This window comes from Rhea americana, unplaced genomic scaffold (genome assembly GCF_003343005.1).
Source record: "Rhea americana isolate MKP2758 unplaced genomic scaffold, rheAme1 scaffold_47, whole genome shotgun sequence".
Lineage (NCBI taxonomy): Eukaryota > Metazoa > Chordata > Aves > Rheiformes > Rheidae > Rhea > Rhea americana.
The window spans coordinates 5,591,403-5,615,309 of record NW_028186612.1 but is presented as its reverse complement, the minus strand read 5'-3'; the positions used below and the strand labels follow the sequence as shown (position 1 = coordinate 5,615,309).

Below are 23,907 nucleotides of genomic sequence, written 5' to 3'. Positions count from 1 at the left end.
TAAGACATATTCAAGCACCCTGTGAACAATTCTGTGCAGACTGTACTTTTCACAAACATACAATCAAGCCAACAGAACTGCTTGCATGTTAGGTGTACATATACCAGTTTACATATACCGGTTTACATAACTTTTGATCACAGATCAAACATCAGCCCCTTTCATTTGAAACTCCTAGTGCCCTTTTAAATAACTGTAAACTGCAAAATAACCAGCTCAAAGGTATTTATTCACAGTGGAAAAAAATCACTTTAACTCTTGATTGAAAAAAAAGTCATGTTTTAAGACATTGGTAAGACTTAGAAATGAACCACTACTAATATATTGATAACATTCAGAAARTCACTTGTAAAAACAAAACCAAAATCCTCACAATTGATATACCCTTTAACARTTCAAAGAGGCTAGTTCATTTGAATTCAGTAACCAGGCATGACAGCATACATAAAAAAAATAAAATAAAACCAAAGAAAGATATCTAGTCTTCATCAAGAATTCTTCAAGCAGTGCTTGAGAGACATGTTAAATTGACAATATTCTCAATATGGGGGAAAAAAAAACCTCACAGCAACAGCTGAACCACCTCAATTTAAGTAAAATAGGAATTCCAAATGTTTGCACTGGTTAGGAGCAAAACTCTAGCACTGCTCCAAGTTGTAGTAAGGATGGATTCTCAGTAAACTAACTGATTAAGTAACAAGGTAATAAGTTAGTTATTACACAAAGCTTCTAAATGACAAAGAAGTTGGTTACTAATTTTTTCTACCTCCTACTCCATTTCCTCTATGCTTCATTCTGCACATTCACATTTCTACCTTGCTAGTAAGAGTAGCTTGACAGATTTTGACATGACTTAAGAGAAGCAAAGTTAAACACGTGTTTGTAGGATTAGTAGGTTCATGTATTTTATAATAMTTTATATACACATTTGTAGTATTTTCAGAAGAGTTGCACTTATTTCACACTGCAATTTTCCTTACTAGCAGCTTGGGTATAGCCATAGGGACAGCGGAGGGCTCTCAAGAGACAAGGCACCTTTGACAGCAGAATGTATCACTCAGGAACATCATCGAACACTGTAACAGAGCCCCTGAACTGGAACATCCTAGCCTAGGTTGACAATCTCACTGGCTCTCAATCACACACACATACAGTCATGTCTGTGCAATATTATGGGGCAGGGGAGGAATGCATCCAGATCAAGTCAAAACAGGCATTGAAATATACAGAAAAAGAAAGATTATTCCAATGTTCCTCCTGTCAACCTCTATCCTATTCTAGAAATTCAACATCCAAACAACAACAAGGAATGAAAAAATTAAAAAAGATTCTAAACTCTGAAGATATTTAGAAAACTTGCTAGATAACTGAAGGTTCTGAAAGAAGTTATTCAAGGAAAGAAGCAACTTAACAGTGGTGCTACCCGAGAACATAAATAGCTAATTTGTGAACTGGTCCTCTACAATTGTCCATAACACAAACTTTTACTAAAATGCTACTGCACATCCCTTTGGGTACACAAAGTGGAAGTTTCAATATTTCACAAATCCAAATAGTAAAAAGGGACAGACTGTGTATCCTTTCTGTTCGATTTCAATAACATTTCCTTCTACCTAGGAAAGGTTTCTCAGACACACGTGCAAACAGGCTTGGTATGTTTAAAGTGTGTGTATGTGAAAATCATAATCCTGTCTTAGTAAATAATTCTCCTTTCAATCTAATTGTTACTTCTTCTCAAGTAAAAATAGTAGCAAAAATTAGTCAATGAGCTAATTTGCAGCACTTCTGACAAACCGGCACTCTTCAGTCTACTTCTACTACCAATGCTTTACCTTCTTTCTTCTCAAGCTCACCTCTCTGAAGCTTCCTAACACTTAACTACCTTTTTCATACCTATTTCTCTATTGTTGCGTATAAATGCTTTGATAAACTCCTCCATGTCTGAGAAATTCCTGACAAATCGAAGAAAACTGCAGGTATTTTAGAACAGGTCAGATGCTTGTTTATATCAATGGTCCTGAGCTTCTATTGTAAATAAAACTGACCACTGGAGCTCAAATTTATGATCTCTGAACACTGCATAAAACACTGTCCTGTACAGTGAGCACATTAACAATGTGGTCTRTCAAAGTGGTATTTGCTGCCTGTTAGCTTCTGTAAAGACTGGTGATTCCAAATATGCTAAGCAAGGAAAGTACTTTTGACTGAGYAAGTAATTGTTATATGCAGGATTCTTAATATTATTTTAACTCCAACTGGACAAATACTATTTAAAAGAAAGTAAATTGAAGCACCCTTCATTTGCTACAGATTAAGCACACGTATGATAGAGAAATATAKAACTGTTTTCCCAAAGACATTTATGGACTACATAAAAAAATCTAAAATTAAGAATTCAAACGGAGATGAACTATTTCCCTTTCTATAAAACTATTTAATAAAATTAAAGACTGATAATACCCACTGAACATTTTCACCTAACTTCTGTTTACATGTTTGAAGAACACTTTTCTTACTAATAAACTACGGAATCACTGAGCATTCTTTTTGAGTATAAGAAATACATTTTGATTCCAGTTTGAAGTACATCACTAAAGAAACTTAGATACATACTGTATTCCCTAAAGTAATCAGACAAATGTAACCAAGAGTAACTGCTATGATGTATTCCATTTTAAAGTTAAAAATCAGAAGCAATCTGTCTAGATAAAAACTTTAGTAATTGTTCCCTGCTTTGAACCTCAAATACCATAGTCTCCATGTTATGAAGAAGAAACCAAGTCCTACTCCTGGAAAAACAAAACAAAACAAAAACCATCCCACCCTCCACACAAGATGACACTGTTGCACTCTGTTGCCTACTATCCATCCTTGTCTCTATACAGTTTATCAAACGGGAACCTGCCTTTGCAGCAGACTGGACATATACACATGCATCTGCTTTCTGAGCAGTGGCTTCCACAGAGCTTTTGTAAATGTATGCATCTCTAGGACTGGAGGACAAAGCTAAAATTCAGCTTAAATGTGTTAACTTGAATATCTTAAATACAGGTATCTGCAGGCGAGCCAGGCATATCAACTAGTTAGGGAGTGAGGGCCCACATTTAAATGCCAAGATATGGGCAACTTGCGCCTTTTGAGCTGCACTACTGTATCCTGCCTGGTGTTACGTTTAGATGTCTTACCTCTGACTGAGTTCCCAAACTGTAAAAATTCTCTCCTAACAGCGATTTGAAGAAAAAGGCAGAAGAAAGAACTTTTGAAGAACATCTGCATCTTTAAAAATACTTCTAGGTTTGATGGAAGTATTTTTAAAAACAGTTCATTTTGTTGTTGCATGTAAATTACAATTTAGCATTTACTACAGCCTCAGGTTGTTTCAGCATGTGGGGAGAGATACGGTGTTTATGTCTGTTAGATCTAATTAAACAAGTTGAGGCTACCAAGCATAAGGGGAAAGAGAAAGACATTTGAATTAAATGTAGAGGAGAAAAAGAAACTTTAGAGCCCTCAAATAACAGCTTCTGGATTGAGGTGACATTATTAAGTTTTCATGTRTATTGTTCAGATAAGCTTAAAAATGGAAAATTGTGACAAGAGAATCAAAAGATACATCACCAAATAATAAATAGTGAAATAATGCCTCGCAGAGAGCTTTTTAAGCTACAGTTTTATATGTATATTGGTGTGTGGGCGTGTGAGTGTATTTTCAGGTTTACTCTAATGAAAAATGACATTTCAAATTTGGTTTGAAGGTGAGAACAAACAAGCTTTTGACGTTTATCTTACAATTTTATCTCTACAGAAAGTCAGAACAGCAGCAACTGTGAAAGCCTTCCTCTTAGATTCCTACTCATTTTCCATTTTTAGGACATTCTTTAGGAAGAGACCCAAAAATGTCTCTTATCTGAACTTTAACATATAATGAATTTTTTCTTTTCAAGCAAAAAAAAAAATCATAATATATATCAGGACAATTTAATCCTTTACTGAAGACAGTGAAGCGCCATTCATTCTTATCCCTCAAGAAAGATGGCAAAGAAAAGAAAAAGATTTTTTTTTTTTATAGTTAAGCATCTACACTGAAGTTTAATTTTGAAATTACTAGTGTTTTATCACAAGGAAATTTCTTTTCAATAAAAGCCCGAAGTTAAAGATCTTTTCAAATAAAAACTGTGACGCATTAATAGAAAAAAACTTTTAAAGAGAATTAAACCAGATGAATATTCATATAAATATTAGCAGGTTTAAAAATGCTAAGGTTGAACCTAGAATACAAAAAATGCTAAGGCTGAACCTAGAATACAAAAAATGCTCTATCCAAAAGTCCCGGAATTGTTTCAATGTTTAATATTTACTCATAATGGACAGTCATGGTTTTTTTACAGTCTAACAAACTATATCTATATACTAGAACGGATTTTTTCTTTAATATAGGAAAATCTGACTTTCAGCACATATTTTACACAGTATTAGGACCCAAAGAATTGTTACATTCATCCGAACAGCACTACACAGCAATATRTAAGGCATTTCAAGATAAAAAACACTCCAAAAGGAAATAAAAAACTACCCCCTCCCAAACAAAAAACCTCAATCACATATCACTACATTTTAAAGCGCATACACAAAACCTTACAGAATCTCTACCACAGATCTAACTGCCTTCAGTATACAATGCTCCGTATGTAATTCACAGTTAATTTGTTCAGCTGTCGTTGGTACACACAAAGCAAGAGAATCTATTTTCTGGACACTAAGAACATGTAATAGCATAACCCAGTCTTCTAGGGTAAAAAAAAACAAAAAACAAAAAACAAAAAAAACAAAAAACAAACAAACAAAAAAAACCCCAAGAAATATCCACAAAGTATTAATTTCTAATCCAAACAAATGCCACAAACAAATGGTGATAACCAGTATTTCCTATCACAGCTTATACTGCAGGTACCCACTGAACTCTATTTGAAATAAGGTGGATAACATTGTTACAGTTAATTTAGCAATACCATCTTTCTCATGAACAGCGCTTCTCTGTTTAAGAAAAGCTCAACTGTCATATTACATCTACTCACATGAAAAATTGGGAACCATTGGTATGTTTCCCTCGGTTTGCCATTGACAAAAGGAACGCTCTGTCATGTTTGAGAATAAAGTTTTCATCTGTTTGAAGAAAAAATATGTTTGTCAGATTTTCCCTGACAAAGAATACAAGTTTTTATTAGTAACATATGGATGCTACAAGGAGAAATTCCTCTGCTGCTAAAGAAGCTTGAACATATCAAGGGAAAAAAATTAAATCTAACCAAATCTCTCAAAAATCAGAGTAAAAACACACCCATGAGACAGAAAAGACACATTATTCCTTCTTAAGGAAATTATTTTATAACGATTTATAATGAAGAAAATTTAAAGTCACTATTAGCATCTTCCATAAACATTAGATTCTCATATACTTGGGTTTAAATCCAATATTTTCTGACGCAAAATAAAGCTGGCATACTTTTTACTATCATTCTAAAATAAGACTTAGTATACGCAATAATGTTATTTACACACTATGCATCTCAGGCAGAAAGATCTAGCAAAACAACCACTTCCTTGATACGGCACATTAAATGATATCCGCTTGTCAATTCAAAATTTGTGGTCTTAAAACATGAAGGAAAAAAACAAAAACAAACAAACAAAAAAAAATTTTCCCCCAAGACTGAATGAGAAACTAAAGACTAAATTCTTCCAAAATATAAAACCACAATTAAGACTAAAAAGGCACTTTATTTCCATAAATTTAATAGGAGTTCTGGTCATGCAACACAACACCAAACCAGATCTTCTTAAAAAGTTKATTTTTTTCAATACATTAAAATTAAGAATACAAAGTCTTTAAGATTATATACCAAAACACAGTACTGTTTAAGCRTTTACTACCTCATGTATACTCTTTAGAAACCAATCCTAATAACTTCTTAACAAATGATTCTGTTAAAGAGTTGCTTTTGACTAAATGCTGTAATATTCCAACACCTGACTACATCTCTGCTTCAGACAAAGAGCATGCACTTAACCTCAGAGAGCTACTTGCAAAAACACATAAAATCAGTGGGGTGTCATAAATATGCATAGTGCCATTAACAACATTGGAATACCATAGTAACTTCCTGGCTTTTCTAAGAAAAAATTGTTATGTCCTTAAAGTATTGAATACTTTATAAACCTCACTATTTTCTTTTCAATACTAAATTTTAGAAAGAGTTACATCATGTACACTACTTACAAAGATTTGACAAATAAAAGTAACGTGTAGCATATAAACAAAGTCAAACATTCTTGTTACAGAAAACAAACACTAAGCATACAAACCTTGAATGGGGAAGGGGAGGAAAAGGACGTTAACAAAAGAAGAAATAATTGTTTAGAACCGGAAATTATGCCAGTGTATTTTCATAGAATAAGTCATTAACCCTCAAAAAAGGTTAGACAGAACTCTACTTCTCCAAGCAACACAAATATCCAGCTACAAATGGACGTATCAGTTGTCTATATATTTACTAGGGAGGGTACAAGGGAACAGTTTCAATTTGTGTTACTGAGCTTTTGTCTCTTACCTTTTCATTTTGCAAAAGACCACATTCTCTATAAACAAAAGAATATGTTGACAGTTTTAGGCAGGAAGATAGGAGTTTATTCATGAATAAAGTTGCCTAACCTCCATGCTGAAAGTCATGTTTAACCAATAATGTTAGCCTTAATTAATTGTCAGTTAAAGTTAAATATTAAAAAAATAAATTATCTGAAAGTCATGCATATAAAAATAATTCTCATGCAGCATTAGTTTCATGCAAAAGGTGATCTATAAGTAGACCTCTTTTCATTAAGAATCTTGGGAATCAAGACTTGTTTATCTCAGAACTGAATCAAGAATCTGTAAAGATTTATTTGCCCTTACCTTTAAAATAGCCACCATAAATAGATTCACCACCTTTTCCATTACCTATGCATTAAAAAGTATGAATTAAACCTTATGTTTGCTGTATGAATAAAGCTGTATGCACTATCCCACCCATTTATACCAAACCAGGATATTCTGGCCAGTTATTAATATTGGAGCATATCCCCCTTAAAAAGGGCAACCTTTCAGATTTATAAATCTGTTAGTCTTGTARATACTATTTTTAAACAAACTGCTTGTCTAACAGTATTCTCCTGTCACATTTATAAGGCAACACCATGCTAGCGATGCATTTCATTATCCTGTTGAAACTCACAACATTGAAAAAAATCAACCCTGCCTTGGTGCCCTTGAACACTGGAAAGCCTCAAGTGAGGCTCCAAAGGCTACTCCTCACCTCTAACTTGCTAAAGCAGCAGCAGAAGAAAATACAACAGCAAGACAGACAACAGTAAGTCTAACCAACTTACTGAACAACTGAGACCCCACCAGAATTGGTAAGATAAGCAAGTAACTAAGTTCTTTCAAAGGCACCTTTTCTTCTATTTCTTCTATTTCCTAACCCTTCTATTTCCACCCCCCCCCCAAAAAAAAAAAACATTTCATCAGTTACACAACAGTTGAAGTTACAGTAAAGACCAGAGACGTTTCAGTAAAGGCAGATATTCTGGGGAATGCAGACAGACAGAAACATGAAGTTGCGCACGTATCAGAGGGAAGGAAACAAGAATTCTTAAATCCTCAAAATATCTGCTTTTGGAGACTCATCCATTAAGTATTTTTAGTATATTTACTAGTTTTACTTATTCAAAGTTACACGCCCCTGTATAAACGGAGTAAGAATGAGTATTACTAGTGCTGACCCTACGGTGTGGGCACAAAAAACAGTGAAGCAGTTAAGATAACATATAGAAACAGAATTCAAATCCAAACTGTAAAGTGTTATCAACTCCACCAGCTTTTAACTTAATTTTTTCTATACAAGAATTACTTCAGTTGAAACTGTTTAGAATTTTGAAAATTAACAAAGAAACTGAGAATCTGCATTATATTTTATAAAAAATGAAAATTTTACAGCATTTTAATACTTCCATATCATTTTCTAAATTACTTTACAACTTTATAGATTAATATKTCTGTTCTAAGGCATTTCAATTTTAAAGAACTTATTTTACCTTCACTGAAGTCCCCACCCTGAATCATGAAGTTTTTAACCACACGATGGAATGTAGTGCCTTTGTAACACAGCTTTTTTCCAGTTGTTTTTCCAATTCCTTTTTCACCTGCAAGAAGTTTAAACAAAAAGAATCTACAGATTGTCACTAGACAAATTCCAAGGATTTCCCTCCTAGTGCTAAGGAAAAAGAGAGCCATCAAAATATATGATAAAAGATAGAAGTAGTCCAACTTTTTGTCTCTTCTCCCCCTACTACTAAAAATGGAAACTTTGCAAAGGACATCAAGCATGCATAAGTGAAAMCTAGGTTTCTTCCAAAAAATCCCTCCCCCCCCCAGAGGGGAGGCATCAGTTAACAATTCACAAGAAATTGTTACSATGATTTGTTGTCATGATAAGGATGGGTTAAGTCTTTTCTGTGGTTATAGCTACATTGTTATCTTWGCTGAAGGTAACACTGGAGTTCTGTTTAAACCATTTACATGCAAGGGTGTGCCAGCTGAATCCCAGGAGAGAAACCTGAGCTCAGGAGAACGGGCTTCCACTCAGTTTGAATGCAATCCAGTCTTGGAAAAGTAGGATTGAGCTACCTATTCCAAGCATGCCTCATGACTGCATACAAGGAAAACAGTGAAGTCTCTTACACATCACAACTCCAGAACTCCAGCACAGGGTAAATAAGGTAGCCCTAATTACACATCAGGATGGCCCAATCTTGCATTTGGATTGRTAAGTGTTAAGAAAGCCCATAGCAAACTGGGCATTACTTCTGGGGAAGCCCTGAAAAAACAGAAGGTTCCCCATTTAATCTCTACTCATGTAAAGCTAGAAAGCGGCCCTCTCCAAGGTATCCACAGAGTGACAAGAGCTGTCCCTTTCACACATCCACAATTCTGCATCTCCTTTTTTTTTCCAGCAGCTGCCTGTTCCTTGAACCACAAAGTGCTCCTCAAGCCCTATCTAGTTGCCTCCTCCCTGCTGCAAACCTCTGGGAAAAGGAATGGATGTGAATTTACAGAGATTTTAAGGGTTATTCCATTATACAAACARATCTGTGAGGCAAGGACAACACAAAGGCCTTCACCAAACTACCAGTCTCCCGTGGTGGGTAAACCTCGTTCTCAGGGCCTATTAGCACCCTGCACTACCAGCCTAATCTCAAATATTTTGCATTTTGTGCCCAACAACAGTCTCTGGCTGAGATTATACAAAGGGAAGCTCCTGAGAAAACACCAAAGAGCGCATGAATTTGCGTTTACCTGATACATGAACTGATTGGAGGGTCAGTCAGCAATTGACCTACATATGCCAGTTTAAGCCCAGATGTTTTAATTTAAATGCAAGAAGCATCTCGCTGTCCAAGCAGACAGCATTCTTCCACAGTGTCAGGTTGCAGGAAGGCAGACAGAATCACCCTGTCCTCCCCTATCCGTTTCTGACAAAAATGTAATCCTGGCTTGCCTCAGAGAGATTATGGAGGGAGCAGCAGGCACGAAGATAGGCACAGCATTTGAAATATTAGTCTCCAGTCTTTCTCTTGGGGCATATCACCTTGCCCTGAGACAAGCAAAAACTCACTTGGCAGTGACAAAATGAAAATGGAGAGTCCAAATAAAGTTCCTAGGGCTCTAACAGCATGAGTGAGGACACATGGTGCCAGGGAGCAATGATGCCTTTATAAGCTGGTGGCTTATAAAGTCACTGGAAGGAAGCGATTCATTTGGCCTTTGAAGATGTTTTATCAGCTCACAACTCTGAAAATGAAAAGTGACCCTTCACATCTCAAAAGTTTGGGTTGCCTGAGGTCAAAGCAATCTTACCAGTTGATGCTCATCTCCCTCCAACAGAATGCTGCTCTTCTAAAGATAGGCTTAGTAACATAGTCTAAGCGGACACAGAAGTAGTAGTTTAGCTGAACACCCACACCAGTCCATGGGGACAGAGAGAAAGTATTGCTGGAGCCTACTATGGACAACATGGATGACTCTAAAGCCTGGCCTTCTGCAGCTGGCCACAGCTCACATCCATATTATCACATAACAGAGAGCATCCTTGCACAGAGAGTTCAGCCTAGGTGCTTATGGGCTGAGGCAGTAGAGACACTCACAGTACAAGGCAGGAGGGCAGGGAAAACAGCATGTATGACCCAGATAAATTAGCAATAACAATTACACTGTAAAAACCTGTCAAGAAGCAGAAATACAGGTAGACATGTACCTGTAAGAGTTGACATGAAGGGATTAAGGAAAACAAAACAGCAGTACAGATGCAATCAGCGCAAACAAGAAAAGACTCAGTCACATGACCCAAACCTTTAAGCTCAGCAATCTTGAGTCCAAACTTGGGAGCCAGTACCACAGAGACACATAGCTTCTACAAGCAAAAGAAATTAATCCTGTTCTCTTAAACATTCCACTCACCAGGCTCCTTTGTGTGTRTCTTTCCCTCCACTCCAGATTTAGTTAACATGGTTTTCTGGCATTTTTTTAAAGGTATTTGTCAAATCACAGTACCATTATATGATTCCGTAATAGCAACCGTAAGAATGAAAAGGAATGTTTCAAGCAGTTGTGAGTCTTTTAGTCCCATCTCAATGGTAGGCAAGACATCAGAAAAACATTTGAAAGAAAGCACAATGAAGACACATTCTGGCTGAAGAGTTCAATATGAACTGTACAGCCAGCTAAGTGTCTACTTCAGTTTCATTCCTTGTGATCTCTAACACCTTTTCTTCCCTTTATCTCCAGCTAAACCTTTTCTAGTAAAGCCACTGTAAGGGCTTAAATAAAAGAACTACTGAATATGAGGCTCAGTTATTAYGCTATTCAGCCTGCTACTGCATTCTATTTCTCATCTGTTGTTCCTTATTCTGATTAAGATGCACTTGTAAGACTTGTCCCCTATTCTATACTAGTCACAGTGTTGTCTCCCATTCACAGCTGCCTGTCTCCCCCAGCTGACACTTCAATAGGCATAATAAACAAGAACCAGACAGGGGAGTAAAGAGAGGGGGCAACACCATGGGCCCCTGAAAAATTGGGATATCTACTATCTCCTCCATGAGCTCATAGTATTATAAGGCTCTTCTAATTCTTATCACTGATATCTAGAACATACCACATTTGRGGATCTGAGCACTGAGAGGATGAATTTTTAAAGAATGCATTAAAGATACCACAAAGACATTTSTTTCACATAATCAATTTAGCTAAAAGCTGTTCACAAAAGCCAGAYGTTAAAATCCTGCCTGGATGGTCTTGCTGGAGAGTTTTTAACYATCAGGAAAGTAGTTATTTCATACACAAGGCTTTGCTGGTGCAGTTGATTTAAGGCAAATTTTAAGTACTTGAGCAGTCAGGTACACCAGACCTGAAGGTCATCAAGAGGCACTGAATGTATTCTTTGCATCACATAGTTAATAACCTAACTCAACATCAGCTTACAGTTGCAAAATGTCTGAGGAGTAACATGGACGAGGAAGCACCAAACAACCCATGGGATTTGTAAGGAATCATCATACTCAGTTCTCCATTTTGCTAAAAAYAAAAAAGCTTTCTCTTCAGATTTAATGGACTCTTCCTTCCCCTGAGCACTTCTATGAACCTGAGTTGAAATGTTCTTCCCTTGAATAAGGGCAATCAAAATTCTATGTAGTATCCCAAGTTAAGTGCCACCAGTGTATTGTACAGTGACAATCTCTCCTGACTAAATTCTAAGGTTCCAATTTGCCTTTTTCACATATACGTAACTTTAACGATAATACCACCATATTCCTTACCAACCACTTTTAACTAAAGGATTCTCAGATTAAGGACAAACATGTTTTTGCTCCATAAATTCATAATTTTGCATTCTGTAATCACACATTACTTCTATTACTCTAATTCAGCATGTAGAATTACTTTAAATCAGGTAGAATACCAGACAATTTCATGCTAAGTCCTACTCAAAACCTCCTCAGCACTAACAAGTCCTAGCTTTGCTTTAATCAGAAAATTATCAGCACTGTATTATGCTGCTGTTACTACTACAAATGAATAATTATAATATATTAGAATTCTTAATTTTAAGACTATTACTTACCCGAGCACAAGCAAAGGAAATTTTTGCAAGTCTTGGGACATATATCTGAGAAGAGCTGAAACATAATTCGACCAACTAGAAGATTAAAAAAAAGAAAAAAAAGTTTTATACCTCTTTGTAAGCACATAAGCAAATTAGCAAACAAAAATCATCATGTTTTGAATATATAATTTTCTGGAAAAAGTTATTTTATCAGGCAGAATCAGGCATCTCAAATATGAATATATTAAATTAAGTGGCACAAAAGAACAGCACGATTGTCAAGAATAAAGATTAAGCAATCTCATCATACGTAATTTATTAGGATTCAATTAATCAATTAAGACTTGTAATGATTCAATTCAACCTGGAAAGCCAAACTGGTTTCTTTTAATAGTGTATCCTGTCAGTTAATTACTGTTTTGAAAAAGAAGATGATTCACAATAAATAGAGCTTCAGAGAGCTATGAGATTTTTTTTTTTAATTTTAGGTACTATGCTTACACAAATTAATTATACTTGTGCAGTTTTGTATCTGACCCTAAAGAATCCAACTTAGTGTCATACCATGTTAAGGATTACATATGAAATGAAGTTCTTAGTCTTTACTAAAGTATAGAATATATTTGATAAAATCAAATAGAAAAAAAATAAAAGCAGGTGGAACAATACTAGCCATTTCAGGATTATTGCTCTACTTGTCAAATATTATGAAACAAATACTACTTCTGCATGCATAGTAAGCCTAGTAATTCCCACTCTCAGTACACCTACTCCCACTCTATCGCTGGTACCTATGCTACATACCTTTGAAAATAATACTGGTGAAGAGCAGCTTATCATAGAGAAAAAATACTTTAGAACTGCTTCACATTTTCTGTTTTCCAAGACAGTGGGAAAATATTTCTAAATCAAAAATTTAAAAGCTTGCAGACATAGGAAAACTTTAAGAAATACATAATCAGTTAAAAAAAAGTTTGTTATCCTTACAGGTTGTGAAACAAGAAGCCATAAAAACCACACTGTTGGCCAGCATTGCAATGAGGCTACTGGTAATAATCTATTAATGAGTACTACCCTCTAGTGGTATAGCCTGGAAACAATGACAGTTATCAAAACAAGTAAATATTCCAGGAATTAATTATCTTCCCTTGCAAGGGGAAAAAAAAAATGTTCAGTTGTATCTTATTAAATATTTTGGCAGTAAGAAAAACTAACAGATTCTCAAGAAACTACAATAAATTTAAAGGTTTTGTCCAAACATACATGACTTCGAAGAAGTGAATTATTGGTTCAGAAAGTCAGCAGAGAAGTGAAGAAGTCCACAAAGATCCCCACTATTCTGTACTCTTAGACAAAAAACTCAAAATACAGACATTTCTTCAATTAAAGGTATTTCATTAATTAACTGCACTAAGAACATTCTCTGAGGATTTGTCATCACATCAGGAAAACCTCAAGAAGGTGCATGCAACAGTTTCCAAAGAATGAATAAATAGCTAACACACAAGAACTCCATGTAAAACAGTAGTAGTTACAACTACCACTATGAAGAAAAAGCTATTTGGAAATGAAGAAACCACTATAAACTATGTGGATTGAAGACTCATACACAGAACACAATAGAGAAGACTGCTTAAAAAAAAAAAAAAAAAAAAAAAAAAAAAAAAAAAAAAAAAAAAAAAAAAAAAAAAAAAAAAAAAAAGATAGATTTTCATTGTAAGCACAGTAATTCAGGGGAGTAGAAGTCCTATTCCTCTGTTTGCAAAAGTGCTGAACTGAACAGTGACTAAGCACTTTAGAAAGCTACATACAGATTTCCTCCTAACTTGCATTTGTTACGTGAAATAGCATATGATGCCTTTCAGGAAGAAAATGTTATCACTATCCTCCTTTTGCAAATAWTAGAAAAGCAAGCATCAGCAGTTGATTTACCAAGGTGACAGCTGTCAAATAACCAGTAAGTGCACTGCCTATACACTCTGGGGGAGATTTTTGCCCTCAGTAATAACCTATGGAAGCTTTCCCATTCCAAGTCACTGTCCTCCATGTAAAGGACACTATCTAGCACATTAAGAGCTGGAAAATGAGTTGCATCTGATTTAAAAAAGATCTTGCAACTGTAAGTCCCTATTATCTTGACAAAACAGTGTCAGAGTTAAGAAATCTCACTGCTAGCTTTAAAAAAAATCCAAGTTTCAAAGCACCTGCACAAGTTGTATTTCATTGCTCATGCTACCCATGTGCACTRGGAACATAACCTATTTGCTTATTTTATAGGGTCAAAGAGAAGGYAAGATAAAATGCAGTTTATTGAAGCATAAAACCTCTCTACTGAGGTCAGGCTGTATTGTTTACAATCCAACAGAAGCTATATGAATTGCTTGCTTACTTTAAGGCTATAGGAATTTAGAAGTCCAACTTCGACTTTTCAGCCAGTCTACAGTTACAAGAAAAAACCTCTTTTCTGCTGAAATCCATGCAAATCATTTCACACTTATCCTTATATTGCTGAACTACAGAACAGACATTTCCTAACAGTGCATCAATAAAATTAGGTGATCAGTATATACACCACTCATACTGTCAAAACTAACATGCACCAAYGGCCAGAAAAATATATGGTCTTTATGAAACAGCTTGCTTGACAGTACAGAAACCWCAGAGCTCTTCTCTGCAGTTGACCTGAGCTGTTCAGGTGGAAACCTGAAAGTTCTTGGGGATTTCGAGGCAGAGCATGAAAAAAGACATTCCTAATTAAGATATTATGATCTCAATAGTACTTTTACTAGTGCTTTGCCAATAATGTCTGCTAGCTTGTCATACCTTCTCAATTCCTACAAACTTGGCCTATGACACTGTTCCAGCATCAAAAGATTGCATCACAGCAGCGCCAGTTTAAGTAATAAATAAGGAAGTCTCTCCTCCACATAACCTGAAGTACTCCTCACTCTGTCATGTCTAATTATATAAAATTTTGCAGTTTGCTGGTAATACACAAACCACATACTGAGTATCCATCTGGTGGGTTACTAGCTGTACTTTTACCTAAACTGCATGAGTGTTAGGGAAAAAGGTAATTTTCTATCGACAGTCATCTGAATGCGCCAAAAAAAGATCAAGTAGATTTTCAAACTCTGATCAAATAAATACACATAAAGTGACAGCTATTAGTTTAACACAAGAAAAAATTCTGTTAAAAATCTGCCTAAAAGTCAATGAATCTTTCTCTCACCTCTTCCCTAAAAAAGAAATATCCATTTTAAAACTGGAGTTCACAGTCAAATAACTGAGGTATTTGCTTACATAACATGGGTTAAAAAAAGATTTCAAGTATTATTAATTTCTTCAGATCTATATACCTTCTCTCTATAACGCAAACCTTCCTCTCTGAAGTGCTTTACCTCACATACAAAGCTTAAGTTATCTAATTAGGGAACAAGCTTTGTACAACTAACTGTAAAACTTTAATAGCAAATTAAAATAAACAYACCACTTTCTAAAAACTATTGTTCAAGTAGGTTAAGTCTGCTCATAAACCTACATGGACTATTCACGCAGCTTTCGCCAAGTAAATAAGCTTGAAGAGATACCTCACTTCACATGCTGAGGTTATTTTCCTGATGATGAAACCCTCACCAAACTTAGGCTGCAAATCTTCCCAATATCACAACATTAGTTACACTAATCTTATTGTAATGCATCAGCTGGCAGGACATTCCTATAATTTTAGCTCAATAAAATGCTGATTCTCATCAGTTATGAAGACAAGCTCACTCATACCACAGTGCAGTTTTTACAGTGCATTAGTATTTTTTTATGTCAGAATCACAGAAATGTAGCCAATAACTTATTAACCTTAAAACAATACATTGAGTATTATTAAAAATGAAGTACTCTTATTTTTTCATGAAGCTTTTAAACTCATTCTTTAAAGACATTTTTGGATAGAAATTAGAGTGACAGAGAAAGATTTAAATTATAAGTAATTAAATACAGTAAATATGACACAAGTTCTAAGATATTTTGAAATTAAAGCTAAATGATTTCATAAAGCACTATCTGCAGCTAATGAAGCACGCCAGTTCTAGAAGCCAAATGGCATAATGACCAGAAATTAGCAAACTTCAGAGCTTCATTTCACAAGYTGAAAAATGTTGGGTTTTTTTCATTTTTGAATGTCTAAACAATGTCTAACCTGTGGAAAAAATAGAATTTAATTCAAATCAGGTTACAAAAATTCAGAGTAGAAATACTCACACTATATCATAACAAGGGCTGTTGCTAGCAAAGTCTGGTTATTAAAATTTTATTTCAAATGCTTATTGAGTGATTTCCCCAATTTAGCTGCTCTACTTCTTTTTTTTAAAAAAAAAAAAAAATCAAAAAACACAAACATGCATTGCTTGAACATATTTTACACAAACTCTTTCACTAGATTATGTTTAGGCCACAAAGGACTCAATTTCAGATAGACAATCCCAAAAAAAACTAATTCAAATTAAAACTAGASAACTTAAATAAGTAGGCTCTAATAATTAAGTTAATTTTTGTTTTTGTCTTTTCCTGCTTTCTTAGCACAAACTAGGCAAGAGGAGACTGCTGCATTTTTCCCAATATTTCATCAAGAACTTCCTGCTGAATAAGGAAGTAGGGAGTCCAGCYATTAAGACAGTGGTACGCATCCTTTGCGGGCAGACCAGAATGTTTGTCAGATGCCCAAAGGCTTAGATAAATTTGCGTATTAGTTTAAATAACACTTTATTAAAATAAACATTTTAATCTTATGCATTTATTTATCCCTACATTTGTGAAACCTAAGAATAATATTTGAAGACTGCTCCCGGGTGGAAATGTAGGTATGTAGGTACAGTTTTAAGAAAAAAAGCTCACTGTGGAAAAAGAGATTTAAAACATCAGTTAAAACAGTGGATGTCACAATTCCTCTAAGCAGGAATCTACAGAAAGTTTTGACACATTATCACTTTCTCAATGCTTCCTTACCCTAATTTACATTCTGTGCAGTCAAAGCCTCCACAAACTTCTTCCTTCCCCAGCTCTCTCTATTAACTCGTGTCCTCCACAAACTCCCTAAAACTCCCTTTGCTCCAAATTTCTACGATCTCTACAACAGCAAGAACATTTGTGCATTTTYGGCACTGCTTGCAACTCAGATTTACTGCCTTCTGAGAAACACAAGGAAAAAATTAAATTTTGTCTTCGCCTAGTAGCAAAGACTTACCAGTTTGGTTTTTTTTTTCATTTGCTAATCCACAATTTGTTTTAAACATCAAGGTAAATGTTCATTCATTCATGCAGGGCTTTACATTCTAAACTGACAACAATCATAATTCTGTGTAACATGCATATTACAATTTTGTCCTAAAACATGTTAAATGTGTTCTCCCTGATCTCATTTCCCTCATGTTCTCCAAGAGAGGCCCCCACATGGCCTCTTGACTTCTCTTGCATTGCACTAAGCTGGTTTGCTAGTTGGTACACTGACAGAGGCAAAGTACTTAACTATTTTCTGCAAATCTGCAACACTAAAGGGCTAAAAGTTAATGGGGAGCCAGTTCAAAATAATTCCTCTGATCAAGAATGATAACAAAGACCTCATAATAAATTTGTCTCCCTGGTTCTATTAATACAGATGTACTACTACCATGACTGGTCCAATGCAGCTTTTCATTAAATTCACAGCTCTGGCAGGCAAAATTCCCCAAAACACCAAGCTTCAGACAACTGAGACTAGAATTAACAAAAAAAGTGACTGATTGAAAAGGGGAAGGACAGTATCCCAGGAAGAAGAGAAACTGAAGCAGAAGGAAAAAGCTAGCAAACAATAAAAGAACACCCAGGTTTAAATAAGAAACGGTAAAAACAAGGAAAATTCGTTGGTGAATAGGTATGAAGCACAGCAAAAATCAGTACATTCTAAGATTTTAAACGTTTTCTGACAGACAAAAGCCAGTCAGCTTTGCTCAACATGATGGAGTGGGAAGARAACGAAGCATTATTTTTTTCTTTGAACAGCCACATAAATTATTACAGCAACAGACTCTGTATTTGGCTTACTAGTCAGACATCAACCTTTTAGGCACTATGATAATTAGAACACAAGTCACACAAGGATCTTGCATGAGAGTCAAGACATTACTAGGCATCTAGCTATTGTCATCAAATTGGCATCTGCTCACACCCCAAAATTTTACAGGTACCAAAAGTAGTTTATTCTTATCTGCAAGTGGTCTGTGCCCAAATCCACTATTGGGGGGTGGGCGGGGGGGGAGAAACCCTAAAACAAGTGAAAGTAGCTCTCTCTGCTAGTAGTTTCCCAAAAAATGCTGACTCCTGATTTGTTTTCCATTTGCTCTTTAAAAAATGTCAACCACAATCTGCACTCAAAAAATGGTTAACAAAGAGCTTATTGAAAGTAAGCTAAATTTCAAGTTACACTGAAAAATACTGATAAAAGGCCTACAAAGTTTACCACACAGCAAGAGGCACATATAAATAGACATCAAGTTTTACCTCACTATTCTGTAGCTAAATTTGAAGTAAGGGTATAGAGGCACAGCAGCTCTAATACAGCTTCTGAAAGCATAACCAAAGTTACAGATAAATACTGTATTTTGCATAGCGTAACAAATCTAGTTTAATGTAAAACTGATTCATACTCTGTATTCCCTTTTCTACTCTCTCTCTCTCTCACACACGCATATATATCACCTTTGCTGCTCCTYCTAATGAAGTACATGCACTGCTCTCTTATTTCTAGTTGCTACAGGTATGTGTCCAATGAATGAACAAACATAAAATCTGTAAGGGGAAATTTAACTAACAGTTGCCAGCCATGCAGTGGAACACTTTTGGATTCTAAGCAACCAAAAGCGTTAGGATGACAAAGTTTCGTATTTTGTGAGCAAAGACATGTATCTAGTGTCGTAAAAGAGAGGCATGTCCTCTTATTCTCTGCATTCTCTGGGGAGAGGTTAGCTTAACTTTCCAGTGTAGACAAGGAGGGTGGCAATGTCTTACTTCTAGGCTAGCAGCACCATGCAGCATTGTTCCCTTCCCCAGTATCTCTGTAACCAAGAAAGATGAACATGCAGATAGGATAATTGTGTTAAAGTCACATAAGCAAAAATGTTAATTTTAACTTTTAAGCTGTCAGCAGCTTTCCCTATTAATACCTCACTGTTATCAGAAGGATAGTACAAAGGCTTCACGTTACCCGTAAGCACTGCTGTACCACTCACATTTGATTCAGCTTTTGAAGGTCATCTTACMGCCCAAAGGGCAATATTTAAGCTTTAATATATTTGATCTTAAATTTTGAGACATAACTGCACAGTAAATTAACGATGAATAGACACCAGCATACAGTATTATAACAACATTATATACAAGTCCCGATCCCAACATTTTATAAATTGGCATGTTTTCCTGTGAAAATAAAAGCCGTTAATCACATGCAACAAAAACACCACGGTTTTGCATTTGATGTACAGCTGTGAGATTCATCTTAAAGAGAAAGTAAACAGCAAGGCTTTGGCTCTGTTCATACTCCAGGGAACCACTGTTCTGCACCACCAACACTAACATTACTATTTCTCTTATCAGTCATCAAATTCAAGTAGATAGAAGGGAAAACATGGTAGCCCATTTTTCCTTGTGACAATTTTCTTGTCCMTTCCACAATCATGTGTTTCGTAATGAGTTATTACAGAACAGAAGCAGGAGTGCACGCGTGAAGATCAGAAGGAAGTAAAGCACAAGTACAACAGAGTAGGGAGAGTAGCAAGATTGTTCAGAAGAGTTGAAACAAAGCAAAACAAAAAAAAAGACCAAAGATGAAAAGTAAGTGAGACTGAACTAATCATATATATAATTGTGCTACAAATCTATTTCATTTTGAACTGGAAGCCTGCTTACCCAAAACATTTAAACACTATTTTTAATAGTCCAATTCCATAAAAAATTTGAATTTAAAATTATGGAAAATATTAAAAATCATTTTACATWAGAAGTTACATTTTTCTCCTCAAACAGTGTTTAGAAAAAGCACTGTTAAACAACTAAAATAACTCAAATGAAGTTTTAATAGCCATAAATCATAGTTATGCCATATCAGGCCACTGCAGTTGGAATTAAATCTCTTGAAATTTTGATGAAATGAAAAAACAAATAAGATGGTTAAAGTTGCATCTGAATGCAACTGAAATTTGAAAATGTAGATATAAACTCTTATTTCAAAGGCTTTCACAGAAACGAAGCAGAAAATGAAAGTGAAAGCATAATGAAGCCATCACAATTATCTCTTTTTTGAGTAACAAATAACAGCAATATAAAGTGTCGAAAACATATTATGTAACCATATACATGGATTTACTTCTTCATAATTTTTAAGTAGTAGTAATCTGTATTAACATTTTTACAGATTGCCAAAAACAGAAAAAGAGATGAAACTGCAGTGGGAATTAACTAGCTAGTCCAGGATTAAAACTCACAGCCTACCACTTAAGGGTGATTACACTTTCCATAGGGAAAATTTGAGCTAAAGATAGATTTTTCTTTTTTTTAAACCAGGCCACCTGGTCCATTCTTTGTTTGCAGTCAGAAGACTCATTTTAAGCAAGAGAAGGAGAGGTTCATACCAAATGACCTCCTGAGGTCCCTTTCCAATTCACTTACTCTATGATTAAAACCGCTTCTTGTAGCACTTAACACATACTTTATCATTRTCTCCAGTTCCCTCATAACTTGCCTCAATCTTCTGTAATTCACACGACTGTAAATTTACAATACTCAACATGCAGCTAGACATAACTTYTTAATACACAATGCTTTTTATGTTCAAAGCCGTATTGGTTAGCCTTTCTGAATGCACTCCATTGGGGAATGAGATGAAAAAAATCGATCTCAAGAGGAAAACAAAAAGCATGCAGCAACCCAGCTAATAACAAGTTCCAAAGAATACTAAGTTAACAAACGTATTAACTCGGAAAATTATGTGTGTATATATATACATCTATATATATATATATATATACACACACAAATACACACAATGGCCAAATTCATTGCGAATAGGCTGGGCAAATTAATAAAGCAAAGATGCAGAGAAACAGCTTTAAATGAAAAGACAAACAGCAAAGTCCCAGGCTTACCTGGCTCCCGGTTGATTTCGATGTCAAAAAAGCACTGAGGCCGGTCCTGCACCCCCATGGCCGCAGGCAGCCCTGGGGGCCCCCTTCTCCCTCAGCGCCTTGAGGCAAGGAAAAGCAGAAACTCTCAGCAGCGGAGGCACCTCGSCGGGTCCCACCCCTCTCATCACCAAAGGCGAGCTTTTGAGTACATCCTTCCCAAAGCAAGCTCCCTCCCCACCGAAAGGGTAATAAATAAATAAATAAATTACAGCAACACCGCGACGTTTACCGAAAAATCGAAGATCTCGGTGGTCGCCGAAAAAAAAAAAAAAAAAAAAAAAAAACGATAAAATAATAAATAAGAAAATAAAAAATAATAAATAGAATAGTAAATAAATAAATGAAAGGAAATGGGCAGTGTTTTGGCGGGGGGGGAACCAAAGGAACTAGACGAGAATGTTATTTTTTTTTAAGGATATGCCTTCTTACTGAAAAGTACGGCTTTCCCTCCCACCGCCGGCCAGATATTAGGGAAAAAAACACCCCACCTCCTGCTGGCCCCGGGGGCTCCCCCCGCGCCGCCCCGCCTCTGCCCGGCACCCCTGGAGGCGGCGGGGGGAGAACTTAGCTTCAGCAGCGGCTGACCAGGGCGAGGATCCCTCCCCCAACYCTTCCCAGAAGCCCTGAAATCCACCCTGAGGAAAAAAAATGTTTAATAATAACAAAAATATAGATATATGGGGAGGGGAAGAGGTGCCTCCCTCTCCTCCCCGCCAGGGTAGCGGCGGCTGCGGCCTTACCTGGCAGCTCCTGCGCTTTGTTCCCTCTCCTTCCCCCCGGCCCGCGCTGCCTCCTCCTCCTCCTCCTCCTCCTCCTCCCGCACCGCTGCCCACGCCCACCCCCGCCCCGCGAGGAGGAGGAGGAGGCGCCGCCGGCCGCGGCCGCCATTAACCGCCCTGGCCCGGCCCTCGCCCCGCGCACGCGCGCGCGCGCCTCCCCCCGCCCTTGCTNCCCCCCGCCCTTGCTCGCCGCCTGCCGGGCGCGCGCTCCCCTCCACCCCCCCCCCCCCCCTTTTCCCGCCCACCCAACGGTCGCTCTGCGCCGTGAGGGAAAAGCGGGGGCTTTTTCCCGCGCACCCAACGGTCGCTCTGCGCCGTGAGGGAAAAGCGGGGGAGGGGAGGCGGGAAGCGGGAGGTGTCGCCGCCGCTTCTGAGGGCGCGGACGCCAACGCGTGGGGGCTTCTCCGTGTACGGCGGGGCGCGTCCCCCGCTTTCGACGTGGGTTTGGTAGCTCASTGCTGCAGATGGAGCCGCGCTGCCTCCCCGAACGGGCGCCTCTCCTCACCGCCGTGGATGGGGAAGGGCACCGGGAGGAGAAAGGGGCTTGCTGGAGTGAGCCAGCGTGGCTGCTGTCCGGGAGCACCCCTTCTCCAGGCACCCTGAGCCGGAGGCGTCGCAGCCGCGCTGGGAAATGCAGCAGGGAAATGTGGAAAATGTTTCCCACAAWACAGTCTTCAGGGCTTAGGTTGGATAGTGGGTTTTTTTGTTGTTTCTTTTTTCTTTCTTTTTTTCTTCAGAAGTAAAATAAGGCCGCTCTGGGAGCCAGCTGAAATGTTTCTGTCCCTTGCCCTGCCCCGGCCAGCACATGACAGGCCGGGAGGGCTGTGCTGCCACCCTTGTGTTGATGCAAGGCCCTGTGTGGACGCTCTGCTCCAGTGGAAACTTGTCTTGCGTTGCAGTTTTACACTTCGTTTTCGTACTGAACATCAGTGAACTAAGCATGTTAAAGTTTAGTTTTACACCCATCCTGGTACCTAGCTCCACTACCAGCTTTACTCTCCTTCCTAGCCTCATGACATTTCCTTTAGCCAGCATCAGGAAGGGGCTAAAGAAGATTTATTTATGATAGCGAGTCATGGGTTATTTTTCTGAGTTTTGGATACCAGACCATCCCAGAGTATGGAAGCGATAACTGTTTAGTAGTCACCGAAGTGTAAAATTACTCAGGTGGGAAATTGCCAGCATGTTTATTCAACCCAAAAATGCTCATCTCAGCTTGAGCTTACTACTCTTTTCAGACCAAGTCAGTATGGATAATGCAGTGGTTTAAAATCATGCAGCCCCTCACATACACTTARTTTGCCTAGTAACTCCTGTAATAGGTACTTAGTACACATCCTTACGGAGGCTGTTGTGGGTTTTTCTGGGAAGACATCAGGCAGCACCTCCTACTACCAATATACACCCAGCACATCCCGTGGCATTGCTGCAGCTACCACATAGGYAGCTGCAAAAAATGTCTTGTATTACCTCCTTGCTTTTCGAGCACTGAAAGGCACTTTCTTAGGAAGTCTATACCACTTGAGAAGCAAACTGTTTGTCTGTTTCTTGTCTGAGGAGAAATTCAGAGTTAAAAAAAACCTTGCGAGTGAGCAGTGGCAAGACTGAAATCAAAGGATATTTTGGAAGTCAGGAATGCAACAAAGTGGGGTTTTGATGTAATATATTTACAGCTTTTATGACTGCTATCACTGTCGTATTTGAGCAACTCATGAAGTTTTAACA

At 37.2% G+C, this 23,907-nt stretch overlaps 1 protein-coding gene across 6 annotated transcripts in view; it reads right to left on the bottom strand.

Moving 5' to 3' along the window:
* The window catches only part of NKTR (natural killer cell triggering receptor), a 43,914-nt gene extending 21,699 nt beyond the window's left edge, over nucleotides 1–22,215 (bottom strand). For 4 of the 6 annotated variants that reach the window (XM_085316508.1, XM_085316510.1, XM_085316511.1 and 1 more), the window contains exons 1-6: nucleotides 22,144–22,215; nucleotides 21,365–21,462; nucleotides 12,213–12,287; nucleotides 8,128–8,235; nucleotides 6,950–6,994; nucleotides 5,076–5,163 (exon numbers count right to left, since the gene is read on the bottom strand). In XM_085316508.1, the coding sequence (XP_085172634.1) occupies nucleotides 5,076–5,163; nucleotides 6,950–6,994; nucleotides 8,128–8,235; nucleotides 12,213–12,287; nucleotides 21,365–21,422 (374 nt within the window). In that variant the 5' untranslated portion in view covers nucleotides 21,423–21,462; nucleotides 22,144–22,215. Of the gene's footprint in view, nucleotides 1–5,075; nucleotides 5,164–6,608; nucleotides 6,637–6,949; nucleotides 6,995–8,127; nucleotides 8,236–12,212; nucleotides 12,288–21,364; nucleotides 21,463–21,832; nucleotides 21,861–22,143 lie in introns of those variants that run through there. The other 2 variants (XM_085316509.1, XM_085316513.1) reach the window with 2 other exon arrangements.
* Nucleotides 22,216–23,907: the final 1,692 nt, after the last annotated feature.